General features: G+C 48.3%; 1 protein-coding gene across 1 annotated transcript in view; it reads left to right on the forward strand.

Annotated features, from left to right (window-relative positions):
* Cpped1 (calcineurin like phosphoesterase domain containing 1) overlaps window positions 1-15,655 on the forward strand; it is a 125,730-nt gene extending 110,075 nt beyond the window's left edge. Inside the window, exon 4 of the mRNA XM_051167344.1 lies at window positions 15,266-15,655. Within this exon, the coding sequence (XP_051023301.1) occupies window positions 15,266-15,492 (227 nt within the window). The 3' untranslated portion in view covers window positions 15,493-15,655. The remainder of the gene's footprint in view (window positions 1-15,265) is intronic.
* Window positions 15,656-16,682: the final 1,027 nt, after the last annotated feature.

Genomic DNA, 16,682 nt, shown 5'->3' on the forward strand with positions numbered 1-16,682 from the left:
GTGCTGGTGTCACTTCCGTGTCCTGAGTTGGATTCCTTCAGGAAGGGTATGGCCAGATCACATGGTACTGCTATTTTTAGTGTTTTCAGAGATCTCCACGCCAACTTCCACAGTGGCCAGACTTTTCTGTATTTCCACAGGCAATGTATACAGGTTCCTTTTCCCCAAAAGTCCTCGCCAATCTTGTGAAGGTCACTGACCACCGCCAACAGCCTAACTTCTAGCCAGACCTTGGGGGTAAAACCAGGAGCTTCGGGGATGAAACCTACTTTGCTATAGGTTTAATATTTCTCTTTCGCAAACAGTGAAGGAGCTTGGAGCAGGCTGTCTGTGGGTGGCAGCCGTATGAATCGTATGTTACTTTACTTTTTGTACTCATCTCTATCTTTTAAATTTTAAAAAAAATGTTTTGAGGTGAGATGACCTTGTTCATTCTACCAGGGTGTATTTTATCTTTTGTTCTTCCTCATAGAGTCCTGATTTTGTTCAGGGCATCAACAGTTTTTTTAAAAATCCTATAATGAAATGTAGGTTTGGGGGTTGGCAAACTCTGTAAAGAGCCAGACAGTACAGATTCGGGCCCATTTCATGGGTTCTTTGGGAAGCCTACACGTGACCAGGAAGAAACATAAGACTCATTCTTCCCTCATGAGCCATTAGGGAAACGGTGGATGACCACTGATCCTTACCTGCTCATCAGCTCTCTTCCAGAAATTACACAGGTCACCCTTCACACAGGGAAGGCCTGCCATGGAAATCAGAGGTGTGTTCTGTTTGGGTGTGGATAGCTCCCACTCTGCCTCCAGTGTGGACTGCTCACTGCCCATTTCCAGATGGCCTCCAACTTGTCATATGAGTGTGGCTGGAGGAGGCAGCCTCCGAGGCTCTGTCTTCCTTACTCCAGTTAGGACCCATGCTCGCGACTTGGGAAAGCAGTTGCAGTGACGTCACAGTCGTCTATCAAACCCTGAGTTGCACAATCCCAGCCGAGCCAGGAAACCTCTGGGACTCAGAAATACCAGGCAGAATCTGCTCACTTCCGAGTTTCCAAAGACAACCCCAAATGATGTTTAAAGCTTGGTCACCTCAGAATAAGGTTGCTGTCCTAACAAGTAAAGGGTCCTGGGTTCCATTGAGTTCTGTGAAATAGGAAACTCCGTATTGCCCAGTCCAGAAAATAAGACGGATCATGCTGCCACATGCAGAGGCCCTCTGTGGTTGGTGGTGACCTCTCCGGATCCCGCCCTCCCAGCACAGCTCTTCTCCAAGGCTGGGCCTCCTGAGGGAGCTGAGCTCTTGTGGAGTTCTCAGGAGGACATCCCCGAGAGAGCAAAAGGAGCATTTTGAAAGAAATGAAACGTTCCTAGAACCCCAGCACTTCTCCCATATCTCCTCACGCAGTTCTGAGTTCCCAGCCCTCTGGAGGCCGTGGGAGGAGTGTTGCCGCTGCTGCCTCAGCAGTCGACCATCTCCCGCAGGATTTTCTGAGAACAAAAGGAAAAGGAAAGGGAAGGCTTGGATACCTGGAGGCAGCAGGCTGTGTCTTCGGGGCAGAGCAGGGGAATTCCCAGGGAGTAAGCAGATCTCTAGGGCATGGGCCTGGAGGGGCAGCTCCATGCTGAAGAGCACTTGCCGCTCTTGCGTCTGGTGCTTCACAGCTGCCCCAGGAGCCAACTCCCTCTTCCGGCCTCTGTGGGCACTGGGCACCCATGTGGTGCACAGGCAAAACACCCATACATGTGAAAATTCTTAGTAACTGTGTTTATCAAGCATTTGGAAAGGGAAACAGGAGTCAGAGACAGATCACAGGGCAGGCAGAGGCCAGAGCTTCAGAACAGCCCTAACGGGTGAGAGCCAGTGCTGGAGGTACCGGGTGACAGACACTGTGTGTGATGTCACAGGACAGGAGCCAGAGGAGGATCCTAAAATGAGGGGATCCTGGATGCTTTCCTAGAGTGGCTATGACAGGGGCACTGATTTGAGGGGGCGGGGCATTGATTTGAGGGGCGGGGCATTGATTTGAGGGGCGGGGCATTGATTTGAGGGGGCGGGGCATTGATTTGAGGGGCGGGGCCTGTTCAGTCTGCAGGATAGATTCTCATTTTCTTGCCCGTACAGCCTCAGTTTGTGCCTAATTGGTTGAGGCTGCCAGTCAGGCTGAAAGGCCCACTGTAAACCTCAGTGTGGCCGCATGACCAGCTCTGGGACTGAGCAAGTGAAGCTTCCTCGAAGACTTTGTTGGCCGTTTCATCTTCCCATTTAGGACTTTAATGCTATGACCGGCAGCCCTGTAGCCACTTGGCGTTGTTGGAGACAAAAGCTGCAATCCCAGGGTAACCAAACCCAGAAAGATAAAAGGAGCCTGGACCTTGGTGAAACCGTCAAGCAACTGCACCTGCCTAACCTGGATGGCCCACCTGCCTCCCTTTTTTATGAGATAGACAGATCCCAGTGAAACCCAGACACGGCTTTGCTTTGGTTGAGACACTGTAGCCACTAAAAGCTGACTGACTGTTATCCTAACACATCTAGAGTCGGAGAGAGCAGCAGACAGGAGCTCACAGGAGCACTCTGAGATTGGGCAGGAAGCTAGGGAGTAGGGTCAAACAGAAAGGACCAGCAAGGGCCGTTAGGGCGACTCTCTCATCCCTGATCAAGCCACTGTGCGGTGGGCAGTCCAGGGCACAGGGCATGAGCATGTTCTTTGAGGGGCTACTGGCAGTAGCCCGTCCTCCCCGGCTTGGCTAGTCTTCCCTGGATCCAGGCAGCGGCACTCACCCTGGCACATGTACCGCTCACAATCTGCAACACTGCTCCCGTCACAGCCACCTCTGGCCACCTCCCTCTAGTATTTTTGGATGGATTTCCAATTTAATACATGAACATTCCATCCGTCAAAACAATCTTTTTAATGAGCCTCTTGTCTTGACAGCTGTGTTTAAGACGGGGCATGGGAAGTGTAATAGAAGTGTGGAAAATTGTCCATTCTGGATTGAAACCTTAATGCCTGCCCCACACTCCATCTCTCTCCCAAGCCTGCTATCTTCTTTTAAAAATAAAAAGGACATTATGAATAGCAAGAAAGATGTAATTTGTGCAAATGAAGAAAAAAATTTCTCTGATCAGATAGGAAATAGGAAGAAGATGAAAAATATCATTATTGAGCAAGGCTTAAATATGTGACATGCAGCTTCCTGCCATGGGACACATCCCCCTAACCCCCAGCCACATGTCATTTGATTCTCACTCGATTTCCTCGATGACACTGGGTGGTTTATGCTGAGCCTGCCTTCCAAATGAGGAAACCAAGGCCTGGAGATGCTGAAGCACATGCCATGTTGCTCAGCCTGGCACCACAGAAATAAGCAGAGAGCAGCCCGCCTTACTGACACTTCTCTAGCAATCCAATACTAATATGAATTTTAAAAAGAGAGAGAGAGAGAGAGAAACTTCTTGTATATTCTCCACAGGTTTTGAGTGCCCAGCTCATCCGGAGCAAATCAGTTTAAAAGTTGAGCAGCCTCTGCTGTGGAGACGAGGACTCGGGGTGGTGAGGCTGCAGGTTGCAGGACTGTAATTAGTCTAAAATCCAGGCCAGGGAGTGGTGCTGGGTGCTGATCACACTTCCTGGGCAGCAGACTCATGGCAGCTGCCAGGCACCTCTGGGCTCTGGAGAGTAATTATTTCTCAGCACCACTCTACCCTGGAGCTGACAGCTTGCAGGCTGCAGAGGGTAGAGCAGACTGTGCTCTGCATCCTTAAGTGTGTGCTGTAGCCTGGCATGGAAAATACCATGCTACAAACAGAAACATTGGCCCCTGGCAGCCACCCCGGGGGTCCCCGGGATGGCACTAACCTGAGCACCTTTTGTCCACTCTTTTCCGGACACTTCCACAAAAGAACCTACTATGTCCTGGGTAGGCTGCATGTGCACTGGTCTCGTTTTTCTCTTCACTGCTTCCCTGTCACCAAGAAGCTTGTGCCACCCTCAGCTACTAGCCATTAAAATGTAACTTGACTGATATTTAGATGAGGCAAGATAAATCTAATTTCCATAGCTGATTCATAGATGAAAAATGGTAGGAAACTCCTTGAAAGAAAGAGAAGGAATCCCTGTAGGTTATACAGGGCGAGGTGGCCTTGGGGGACGTCATTGTGGCATTTCTTCCTACCCAGAGGAGAGCCAGAAATTGAAGAGAGGAGAGAGTGGTGAAAGCAGGGGATGGGTGAGAGCAAGCCACCGAGAGGAGGCTGTGAGTCCCAGAGAAGCCAGCTGCTTTTATGTCACAGACCCAACAGCCAAGTAACGGCCTGATGTGACCAGTATGAACATTTGGGTACACAGGACACCCACCTGGAACCAGGCTTCCAGTCTCTGAAGTACATCTTGCCCCCATCCTTCTGCTGTGCCCCCACTCATGCAAAAGTGGAGCAGCTGGGTGGTGTGTGCCACCAAAACCCAACAGGATCCTGTGCTAACAGTGACCAGCTCCTCCCTGATACCCGCCCCCCAACACCTGAAGAGGAACCTCTACCTAAAGGCCCCGGGCTCCCAGAGAATTGGCACCAACTACACAGGTCCCTGTGTCTCCGCAGTCCTGGAGGGTCTAAGAGACCCTTAAGCCACCTGCCTTCCATGATAACAGTTTTTATTAAAATACAAAATATCATCCTAACTCCCTAGGTTTTAAGCACCGAAAATGCAGTTTTCAGTATTCTAGGGGGTAGATCTGACATAGAGCCATGTGTTCTGCTTGGGACGCCTAGAAAACACATTGTTGAATGTGATACCCCAAGCCACACATGCCTGCGGAGCGTACCCCTCTTTGTGAAATTTTCAGGCATTCATACATAGTCCTGTCATCCCTAAAGCATTCAAATGATCTGCAAAGAACATACGAAATTCCTAAAGTGGAAAGGGGGTTAAGAGTAGCTTCCTTCTGCCCCGTGTTGTTGCTGTTGCTGCTGCTGCTGCTGCTGCTGCTGCTTCTGCTGCTGCTCCTGCCTTGATAGTGTATACTTTTCTAATATTTACTTTCATTTCTAATGGCCTTCTGCTATTCTTTTTAACTTCCTACCCAGAAATCCTCTTAGGCTTACATTAAAGTTGGTAGAATATGGTAGTGAAAGTTATGCTTCTACCCTTTACAGGGATTTGACCTGAACACGTGCCCCATTGCTTTACTAGTTTGATTGTTTTTGAGAGATATTGCATACGTATATGAAATACATATATACATGTGTTTGAGGACAAGTTGCGTGCATCATACAAAAGACAGCCTATTTTATTAGCACACTAGCCTCTATTTGTTAACTTAGCCACTTTTCTTAGCACTCACTCCCTTCTCAATTCATGGAGATGGCCCTCTTTCTGTTTTACAGCTGCTGTGTGTGTGTGTGTGTGTGTGTGTGTGTGTGTGTATTTTATACTTGTCTCTCTTGAGGTGTGGTTTACTTTTGCAGGCAGTAAAAGCAGTAATGAAGAGAGCAAGCTGAAATGATAGCAGGTTGAGCCTAGCTGTGGAGCAGCTGTGGGGGCCTCAGAGCCCTTGGGCTTGTCATTTACATCCTATAGGTTGTATATGTATCCGTGGTCATAGCAATGCGATCTCACGAGGTCTAGCCAGTGGCTATGTTGGGGGCAGTCCCTAGCAGGAAGCTGTGGGATGAGAATTGGAGATGACTCTTGGGGTCATGGGAGTGAAGGCGGTCCAGCAAAGCCGAGAAAGGTGTGGCTTATCCATCTCCTGACTCAGCCGGAATCCGGGATCCCATCCTGAGGCAGGGGCAAATGCCCAGCCTATGTGTAGCAGTACTTTTAAGACTGTTACCAGAGAAAAAGAAAGAAGAACATTAAGCAAATTTTAACAAGTCCTGAAGCTTTTTCACAGTACCTGAACCAAAGTAGGTCTCCAGCTATTATTATTGATTCCTTTTTTCCGATAGCACTTTGAGATATTCACTACCATGGTACAATTCCGTTTATTGAAAGTTTGTGCACACCGCTGCCTGCTCTGTACTTTCTTTTCCCCCATAGAGCAACCTTGTAACCTTCTGGCAGCATCCATGCATCTCCTCCTAGTTCACGCCGGCTCTAGAGAAGGCGCCATACAGCATGCTGCTTGACTGGCTGCCTCCGTCAGGCCTTCAAGGAAAGGGAGCCTCCTGGGAAGGAAGTGGCTTTACATTCTGAGCAGCCCACCAAGTCCAGCCAGTTTCATATTTTATGAAATTTTTGAGGCTGTTTCTGTGTACATTTCTGTATTTCTCTAACAACCATTCATGGGGGTGGGGTGGGGTTGAAGGGTTCATGGAGCCCCTCAGAGTTGGTACAGAACAGACCTAGACACCAATTCTCAACACAAAGGAGATTTATTACCCTGCAGGGGCAAGCAAGGTAGAGGTGGGCTGCCTCTGGATCGGACAAAAGCAGACAGGAAGCAGCAGGCGGCTCTATAGGAGAGGGTTTTAAGGAGAAAAGGGGAAGTCTGTGTCAGGGCGGGTTGCTGAGTCCTGACTGGGCAGGTTAGCCAGTATAGCCAAATAAAGACTTGATCGCTGGACCTTGGTGTTTAGTCTCAGGAATGAGTCAGGGGCCAAATAAGGGAACAGACCTTGGGGGCTAGCTTACACAGGTGCCCCCTGTTCACTGAAGATGCGTTCTCTGTGGGCTTCGTACACTGGTGTCACCTAAGAGTGAACAGCACCCATGTTTTCGTAAGAAACCTCACCAGGAGGAGAAGGGCAGCTGTGCTATTAACAGCAGGTTGCGCAGAATTGTGAGATCTTGGCTGAATTCAGTAGACATAGCTGCCCTCCTCCTCCTGGTGCGGTTTCTTGGCTCACAGCCATACACTCAGGCTCACATCTCTCCTCTGCTTTCACACTACAGGAAGAGTTGAGTGGTCTACAGGGGCCACAGAAGCCGACATCCCTCACCTGTTCTGGAAGGTGTGGGTCAGCGAAGTTAGGAGCAGTCCTCAGAAGCTGTGTGGCTATGTTTGTGGTATCCCACTCAAATGAAAACCAGTTGGGGAGTGCTCAAGAGGGTTTGAACCACTGAAAAGCTGGGTGTTGGGGTGCCTCGTCCATATTTCTGGCAAGAAGACATGTGCAGGGTTAGCACATTGCCGGAGTCGGCCTTTCCCCAGCCCAGATCCAGCCTGCCCTTGGCCTGCTCTCCAGCTAGTGAGCTCTGCTGCTGTATCCCGAGTGCACACTTCCACACCCGGCCCCACTCGAAGAGCTCCTTTCCCAAGTTCAGTGTCAGCAGGGTTAAAGGGCTGGAAGGCAGTTCAGAAACTCCCAGGAGGCCAGTGAGCCTTCCTCAAAGTTTGGCCCCTGTGGTTCCTGACACCCTCTTTGCCTCTTTGTGTCCGGTCTAACCCAGACTTTATGTGTCTGTTCAGGCCAGTTGTTGTTGGTTAAGTCTGGCCCTGAGCCACACCCTGCCAATCATGATTCGGTTAACCTGAGTTAAATGCTGCATGTTTCAAGGTCTTCTTTTCTCATCTGTAAAACTTGGTCATAACTGCACCGCCCTACTTATGGGAAAGGTGGGCGTGTATAAACCAAAGGCACATTGCATGCCTACAACAGCGTCTGGCAGGTCACGAACTCATCAGCATTGTCACTGCAGTATCTTCCTTGAGATGCCAGCTCAGGTAGGATCAGAGAACTACAAGTGTAGGTGAGTTCTGGTCAAATCCAGTCTCCAGGAGGCCTCATGGGATCACAGCTCAGTGATCGTTAGCATTTTAGCATAGTCTAAGCCTGTCTGAACCAGATCCATGTCTGAGCTGTGTGCCTCCAAATGAGCCATCTGACTTTACTGTGTGTCATCCTTCCATTGTGTCCTGGGTAGTGTATCCCCTGTGGGGTGCTAATGGTGTGTGAGATGTTATATGTGCAAAGTGCCCCCCTCAGGAGGTAGGTAGATGGAGGCCTGTTCAGCCCTGTCTCTCCCTGCACTCTCTCATGGGTAGTTCACTCCCTGCACTGCTACCTGGCCCTGTGTGAACCTTGAGCGATTGTTGGGAAGGTCATCTCAGTGTCCTGTCATGCATTACCAACGTGCGGCTTCAAGAGGGGGACTGGCACATGTACCTGCCTCAGACAGATGGAAAAAATGCCCCCTGCCTTCCCCAGGAGCCTGCTGTTAGCCACCATCGCCACCCCCACATTCCCCAACAGGAAAGATGGGAACAGAGTAGTGTACACTCCCCAGACAGGAAATTCACAGAGCCCTCACTTAAGAACCGAGTGTGGTCACCAGTCATGACTGTCCACCCTGGTATCCTGGCTCCTTGCTAAGAAACCCCATCCTTGAGAGATTTATGTGTGTGTGCCTGTTTCTCCCCCTCTCCCTCTCCCTCTCCCTCCCTCCCCCTCCCTCTCCCTCCCTTCCCTCCCTCTCCCTCCCCCTCATTCATTCTCTCTCTCTCTCTCTCTCTCTCTCTCTCTCTCTCTCTCTCTCTCTCTCTCTCTCTCTCTCTCTCTCTCATATTTTTCCTCACCACCAAGGAAGAATAAATCAAGTGTGTCTGATGATTTACGCAATTTTCACTGCTACAGCTATCAGTATAAAGAGGCATAGCATTTTGTAAATATGTACTTGACACAGAATAAAAATGAAAGCTGTCCAATTAGAACTCAGCACCTTTGAGACCAAAGTCAGCAGTGCCTCAGTTTTAAGGCACCCATCTCATAGACCATAATTGTGTTGTTTGCATCTCACTTCTGTAATTTATGGCAAGATTTCAATACTACAATATTAAATTATACGGAGATTGTATCCCAATCCTCTGATTGATTCCAAATGAATTTGTCAAGGCAGCTTAAAAAATAACACTTTTTGTCTCTTAATGACCAAGGAGAAATAAATGTTCAGCCACATCCACACATGAGGTCCCCACAGATGCAGGCACTGCCTTTGCAGGGTTTGTTTCTCTGGCAGTTCATAACTAAGAATCAGTCTGTCATAATTCCCAATAAAGGAACCACAGAAGCTTGTCCACAAAATAATGGAAGAGCAGGCAGAGTGGAGCTTCTGCCTAACTCCGGGAAACTCCACGACCATCGGGGACACCATGACATCAATATATTCCTTTCCACCATCAAATGTGGATCCATGCTCTTCTACCAGAAGTTGCTCAAGAGCCAAGGCAGGAAAACCTCTGGTGAGGCTCCTCGGCCTATAGGCATGAACACGGTGGGATCAACACTCAGCTTGCACATTGCAGAGCTCAGCTGCCTGGGCCAGCAAGAGCAGCTGCCGGTCAGGAGGTGAGGCTGGGCAGCAAGCTTGTTACCACTGCCTGCTTTTCTCCAGACCTCTGTCCTACCACAGGAGCCATGCCCTCAGCATTCATCTTAGGTAGGAATCGGCCACAAAGGTTAGAAATGTGCCCAGGGCCCCCCGATAGAATTGAAGTTGAGTCTGTGAGTCTGAGAGCTGGCTCTCTGTTGGCTTCTTAGCCTGTTTGGGCCTCACTTTTCTCACTTGGGCCATGGAATGGTGAGCGGCCCCAGGACCATTGGGAGGAAGTGCCCCTGCCTCTCTTCTGTACCCACCCCACCTCCTTAGGGAGGCCATGCAAAGAGAGTTAGAGAGACACCCAGCACCTCCCACTGCCCAACCTCGCTAGGCTTCCCAGAGGTCTAGTTCTGATCCATAGACGTCCCTTCATTGCCTACTGGGCATCTTGTCCTTCCTGTCTCAGTGGTCACCCCCAGCTAGGTGACCCCGAGCTTCTGAGTCAGACCTCAGTGGCCTTCCACATCCCTTGTCTGTAAGCATCACACTGCTGTTGCTTGATTTCTCACTCAGGACCCCAAAATGTTAGTCCCTCGTTGTCACAAGATCTCTCTTGTCACAATTTACTTCTAGTCCTCTAAGAATTCTCCTTTGGTCATTTTCTTTGTCTTGGGGCACGAATAGTAAGTGGGGAGACCTAAGGGTGCTGGGGGCTAGAAACAGGGACAAACATTGCAGAGCAGATGATTGAAAGTCCCGTGGGCCCCTTGGCCATTGAAGGCTCCAGTTCCCATCTCTGAGGTTGAGGAACATGGCTTGAAACCTCAACAAAAATGAGTCTTCGTATCTAAACACTGTTACTGTGAGCCCTGATCGAAAGCCCTTCCTCAAATAGTGCTGTTCGCAACTGTAAAGTGGACATAAAGAGTCAGATTTCACCAACATGCATCATACACCGAGAATGGCGTGAAGTGTGTTCCCTGCAGCTACGCAGAGGCCCCGAGGGAAGATGAAGTTCACAAGCTCTTCCTTAGGCCTCAAGTGACACGAGCGTTCAGATTTCAAGGACGCACGCAAGTTCACAGACTCAGGTCTGTGCAGCCAGGAGCACTTGGCTCTCTGTGTGACAAAGTCTCCTCAGGTGCCTAGCCCAGTGGGTCCCACTACAGCTTGTGAAGCACACAGCTCACCCTGCTGTGACAGCACCTGCACCCCTCTTGCCCTTGCGAGGTCCATCTGGCTACCACTGTCCCGGCCACATCTCCTTGATATGCTGCCCCTGGCTAAAAGATGAAGTCATGATCACTGTGTTTATCTACAGGTGTGAGGGAGAGACACCCCCTTTCTAAGGACTCCCCCAATTCCATTGGAGTTAAGGGCAGTGCACACCTAGCCTCATAATTACATACTGTTTTACAAACAAAACACAGAAGCATAAAAAAAAATTGTAGCTTGCTGTTGACACAGTTTATTGGGTGCTTTTCATTACCAATACATGTAAAGCTACCTTCTTTTCAAATACATATTCCGTAGCTTCCCCCATCTGGAGGTTTGCTGTCCACATGTCCCTCCCATCTAAGAACACTAACTGCAGAGTTCCAGGACTAAGCAGTCTATAAATTGTGATTTCTGTGCTATACTGAACAGCATCCTGAAGCATCACCTGGTGTTACCCTACTCTGTCCTCCTGTGGACTGTCCTTTTGTTCCGTGCCACACTGTGTGTGCTGCCCACGCATTTAGACATGCAGGAGCCTTCTCGGGTATCAAGTTGGCTGCCACAGAATCACAGCTGCCATTCAGCTTCCACTCTGTGCTCTTGCGTCATCACCAATCTCTCCCAAATGTGAGACTGGCAGTAAGGCAGCCTGTGGGGAAGGACACACGAGCTCCATTGCTGTGTGGCAGTGCCTCCGGGGCCATAGGAAAAGCATGGAGCGCATGGGTCAGTGTACACAGGAAATGCATGGCATGCGTGCTGTCTATACACACACAGGGAGATACAGAGTCTCGGGGTCGGTGTAGGCAGTTTCAGGCACCCACTGGGGTTGTGGGCTGCTTTGCTCACAGGTAAGAGGGGGCATCTGTGCCAGCGTAACCATCACCTGTAAATGAGCATTACCAGAGTACAGTGAACACTGTGCCGTGTGTGTACACATGCACAGTGCACATTTGACTCCTTCTCTGGGGACCTCTGAAGTGAAGAATTACAGCTATCTCTCCTTCCCAGAAATTGCTTGTTTGTTTGTTTGTTTTTCTTTGGGTTTGGGTTTTTTTTTTTTTTTTTTTTACATGTAATCCACATTATAAAATTCTCCCTTTCAAAGTATAATGCAGGTGATTTAAATTTTTTCAAGAGGCTATCACCATCACCATTTTTAAGAGCTGGCCATTTTTCCCATCCCACAGATCCCACAGAGAACCCTTGTACCCATAGCATTCCGTCCTGTCTCCTCTCAGCCTCTGAAAGTAATTCACCTGCCAGATGTTTTCCAGGTTTACTAAGTAGGCGATCGTGCTTTGGTCTTCCTGTGGCTGAGCTCTGTCCTGTTGTGTGGATAGATGTTCAGTCCGTTCTTATGTGCTAGACTGTTGTAAAAATGCCACCAGCACAGGGCATGTTGTCATTTCTCTTGAGTCTTTATCTAGAGCAAACCTTCAGGGTTGTGTAAGCCACATGCCTGGCATTTCTGGGGACTCGCTAAGTGCTTCCCGTCGGCACCACATGAGAATTCTCACGTCCTGAAAGCAGGTGAATGCTTACTGCTTTCTGTCTCTTTTATCATAGGCGCCGTACTGTATGTGATATTGCTCAGTTTCCCTTTTTTGGTTATTGCTGTTCTTGTTTGTTTGTTGAGACAGGATATTTCTTTGAATCCTGGCTCCTGGAACTCTGGAGACCAGGCTGGCCTCCAAGTCCATCCATCTGCCTTTGCCTCCTGACTGATGGGACTAAAGGTGGGCGCCACCACTGCCCAGCTTCAACAGTAAAAACTGTAGTTTTGTTGTGTTTGTTTGTTTGTTTAATCAACAAATGATTAGTAGTTCCCAAAGTGGTTTATCAGGACTCACTCATCTGTGTTTCTCTTTTTTCCTTTTTCATCTCGTCCTTTGCTGAACTATTGCTCTTGGTAATTCATAAGTAAAGATTTTGGAAATGGTAAAATCTAATTTCCCCCCATGTCTAGACATGTCTTTTACTTGTCCCTCAAGTGTCAGATGAACTAGGTATAGGATTGGAGGTCTCTGGCTCCTTGCCCTCAGGGTTGTGAGGATGCTGGTCCTTTAGCTGATGGTTGGTCTGCTGTGATAGTGTCACCATGCTGTCTTTCTAAAGGCCTCTTACTCTTTCGTGTACCACAGTTTTGCTGTGCTGTGTGCGTCAGTGTGGAAGTTTTGTTGTTTTGTAGTAGACATTTCCTCTGAGGCTCCATCTTTTCTGCATTACTTCCTTCTTCCTCTTTTTGCTGTTTCTGTCACTGATCTCCCAGGTTCCTCTTTCCTTCTGGGGCCCCTCGGGCAGAGTGCTCACTGCTTCCTGTCTGCTGCGTCTTCTGATTCATTTCCCTGATTCTTTTCCTCAGTTTGCTCATTTCCTCTTGGGTTGTTGTTACCTAGCAGAAGTTACTCCATTTGTGTCTTTGAGGGTTTTTAGTGTAGCTTTCAGTGTGTATCTTAGTAGCACCATTTCTGAATGTTTGTTGCTCCCCACTATTCAATTTTTGCCTGTTTTCTGTCAAAGGATCTCAGTCTTTCTTAAGAACTCTGATATACAAGACATATTTGCCTTAAGTACTTGTATTTGCTCGAAATTACTTTCTTGTAATCAGTCACACCTGGAGTGACCAGTCTGGATGGCCTTAGTTGAGATTTCTTCACGGCCATAAGATTTTTTTTTCTGGTTCAGTGAGAGTAATAAGGACATTTTGTTTTTGTTCTTGCTTTGTTCTCCTTCTCTGTGTGTTTAGTTAGCACATACATATGCACACGCACACACACACACCTGCATGCACACAGACCCTTTTTTTTTTCTCACTTCTGCGGTATCCTTTATTTTTTTCCTTTTTTTATTATTAATTTATTCATATTACATCTCAGTTGTTAGCCCATCCCTTATATCCTCCTATTCCTCCCTCCCTCCCGCTTCCCCCCCTACTCTCCTCCCCTATGTCTGTGACTGAGGGGGACCTCCTCCCCCTGTATATGCTCATAGGGTATCGAGTCTCTTCTTGGTGACCTATTATCCTTCCTCTGAGTGCCACCAGGCATCTCCATCCAAGGGACATGGTCAAATATGGGGCACCAGAGTTTGTGTGAAAGTCAAATCTCCTTCTCCACTTAACAGTGGAGAATGTCCTGTCCATCGGCTAGTCTGGGTAGGGGTTCGAAGTTTACTGCCTATATTTTTCTTGGTTGGTGCCACAGTTTGAGGAGGACCCCTGGGCCCAGACCTGCCTGTCGTTTTCCAGGACCCTCTGGATCCTTCTATTTCCTCATTCTCCCAGGCTTCTCACACCTAAAGTCTCAATAGGATGTCCTCCCCTCTGACCCACTTTCCTGGTAGGTAAAGTTTTTCATGGGGATGTACCCCTTGGACTAGTGTCTCGATATAAGTGAGTATATACCATTTAACTCTTTTTGCTTCTGGGTGAACTCACTCATTATGATAATTTCTAGTTCAATCCATTTGTCCACAAATTTCAGAAACTCCTTGTTTTTAATAGCTGAGTAGTATTCCATAGTGTAAATGTACCACAGTTTCTTTATCCATTCTTCTACTGAGGGGCACTTAGGCTGTTTCCATGTTCTGGCTATTATGAATAAGGCCACTATGAACATGGTTGAGCATATGTCCCTGTTGTGTGGTGGAGCTTCTCTGGGTATATTCCAAGGAATGGAATAGCTGGGTCTTGAGGAAGCCCTATTCCCAGTTTTCTGAGAAAGTGCCAGATAGATTTCCAAAGTGGTTGTACTAGTTTGCATTCCCACCAGCAATGAAGGAGTGTTCCTCTTTCTCCACATCCTCGCTAGCATGTGGTGTCAGTTGAGTTTTTGATCTTAGCCATTCTGATGGGTGTAAGATGGAATCTCAGTGTCGTTTTGATTTGCATTTCTCTGATGACTAAGGAGGTCGAGCATTTCTTTAAGTGTTTCTCAGCCATTTGATATTCCTCTGTTGAGAAGTCTCTGTTTAATTCTGAGCCCCATTTCTCAATTGGGTTATTTGGTTTGGTGGTGTTTAATTTCTTGAGTTCTTTATATATTTTGGATATTAGACCTTTGTCAGATGAAGGGTTGGTGAAGATCTTTTCCCAGTCTGTAGGCTGTCGCTTTGTTCTCTTGACAGTGTCTCCTGCCTTACAGAAGCTTCTCAGCCTCATGAGGTCCCATTTATTAGTTGTTGACGTTAAGGCCTGGGCTGTTGGTGTTCTGTTCAGGAAAGTTGTCTCCTGTGCCTATGTGTTCCAGACTCTTCCCCACTTTTTCCTCTAACTGGATTAATGTCTCTGGTTTTAGGTTGAGGTCTTTAATCCACTTGGACTTGAGTTTGCACACAGATCCTTTAATCACACCTAACTTCCTAATGGCCAGTTAGCGATCCACTAAACAGTTGGCTCTGGTTGATCTGGGGCCAACCGTATGGGTTCCTGGTTCCTGCACTTGGCCCTGCATCTGCTGTCCTTTCCTCAGGTTGTGATGCTAGTATGCTGGAGAACTCGTAGGTACACATGCTCATGTGCCTGTACGCATTGAGAATTATACTTCGGGCCCCCACATGCTAATGAGTTGACTTACGCACTCTACTACTGAGCTCTCTCCTAACCCTGTGACTGCTCCATTTTAAGGACTTTTGTGACCTCCTTGTTAATGAGCTGCTGTGAAAAGCTCAGCTCATTCATCCTCGTGCAGTTAGCATTAGCCTTATCGTCATTCACAGACTCAGAGGTGGAGCCCAGAGGTGACCATGGAAACCCTTGGCCCCTTTAATGTCTTTTTCCTTTTCCCGCAGGTGTCAGAGCTGTGTTCTCAGGCCACTACCACAGGAATGCCGGGGGAACCTACCAGGACCTCGACATGGTGGTTTCATCTGCCATCGGGTGCCAGCTAGGCAAAGACACCCACGGGCTCCGCGTGGTGGTCATCACTGCCGAGAGAGTCGTTCACCGCTACTACAGTTTAGACGAGCTGAGCAAGAGAGGACTCGAAGACGACCTGAAGGAGCTATTGAAGGAGTGATTCCCCCCACATAACCCACCTTCCATTTTGCCAGAATATTCCCAGCCCCTTATAGAAATGCCTGAGTAGACAGGCAGCTTTGTGAGCTATGTCCTTTTACATAAATCAAAGTGCTGAGTCCTATTCTTAATTATATTTTTAAAAAAACAAAAACAAAAACAAACGGTCTTTCCTTTAATAATCCAGAAGCGAAGGCTTTCCAATGATGTGTGGGTAAATTGTGGGTATTTTCTAATGATGGTGTGAGACTTTCAGGAATGTGTGGGTAAACTGTGGGTGTTTTCTAATGATGCTGTTAGACTTTCAGGGATGTGTGGGTAAATTTTCGTTGTGCTGCTTCCACTCTTGTGAACCCCACTGTTGCCGGCAGCTTACAATCAATATCCACCTACTGCCCTCGATCCCAGCTCAGTTCCCAAGTGTGAGCTTTAATAATTCCTCGAACAAACTGCACCTGCTTTTGTTAAATTGTGGTCACGACTCCTAGAATGCTAAGAAAACAAAGCGCCTGCCCGCCTCCTGGCAGACCAAATAGTAGCACTCCATCCAAGGGCCTCATGGATTCATCCGTAGCAAGGAACTTGATGGCCACACTGGCTGTGAACTTCAGGACTCCTCTTACCGCTGATGGCATGAACACCGTGCAGGTGGTCCACGTGAGGGAGTGCTCGCCTCTCTGATGACAAACGTCACCTTCAGACATGTACAGACTCTATTCCAGAAGACCCAGACGGGGCCTGCAGCATGAAGACAGCCCAGCCCATTGCTGGCCGTGTTTATCTCCTCCTCCCACAGCGTTGTCAGAGCACTGTGACCAGGTGGGAACTCGGAACTCCATACAGACTTCTCCTGAGGACAATACAGAACTGTGTCGTTGGGCAGATGGTGGCATGTTAATTGCCCCTGACATGCAATATCCCTGGACAGAAAACAATGTGAGTTACTTGCCATCTTTTTCACCATGGAGTCTGCTCTGCTGCTCCTCCGGGAGCTCTGATCTCTGTGGAGTTTCCTCCATGCATCCACTGTCCTGGTACTCAAGTGAGCAGGACCCCGCATCCTGCAGGGACATCCTGCAGTGGACATCTTGCAGGGACATCCTGCAGTGGACATCCTGCAGTGGACATCCTGCAGGGACATCCTGCAGTGGTGCTGGGGAATCCCAAACTGATTTTTAAAACTCACTGATT

Source organism: Acomys russatus, chromosome 25 (assembly GCF_903995435.1).
Source record: "Acomys russatus chromosome 25, mAcoRus1.1, whole genome shotgun sequence".
NCBI lineage: Eukaryota > Metazoa > Chordata > Mammalia > Rodentia > Muridae > Acomys > Acomys russatus.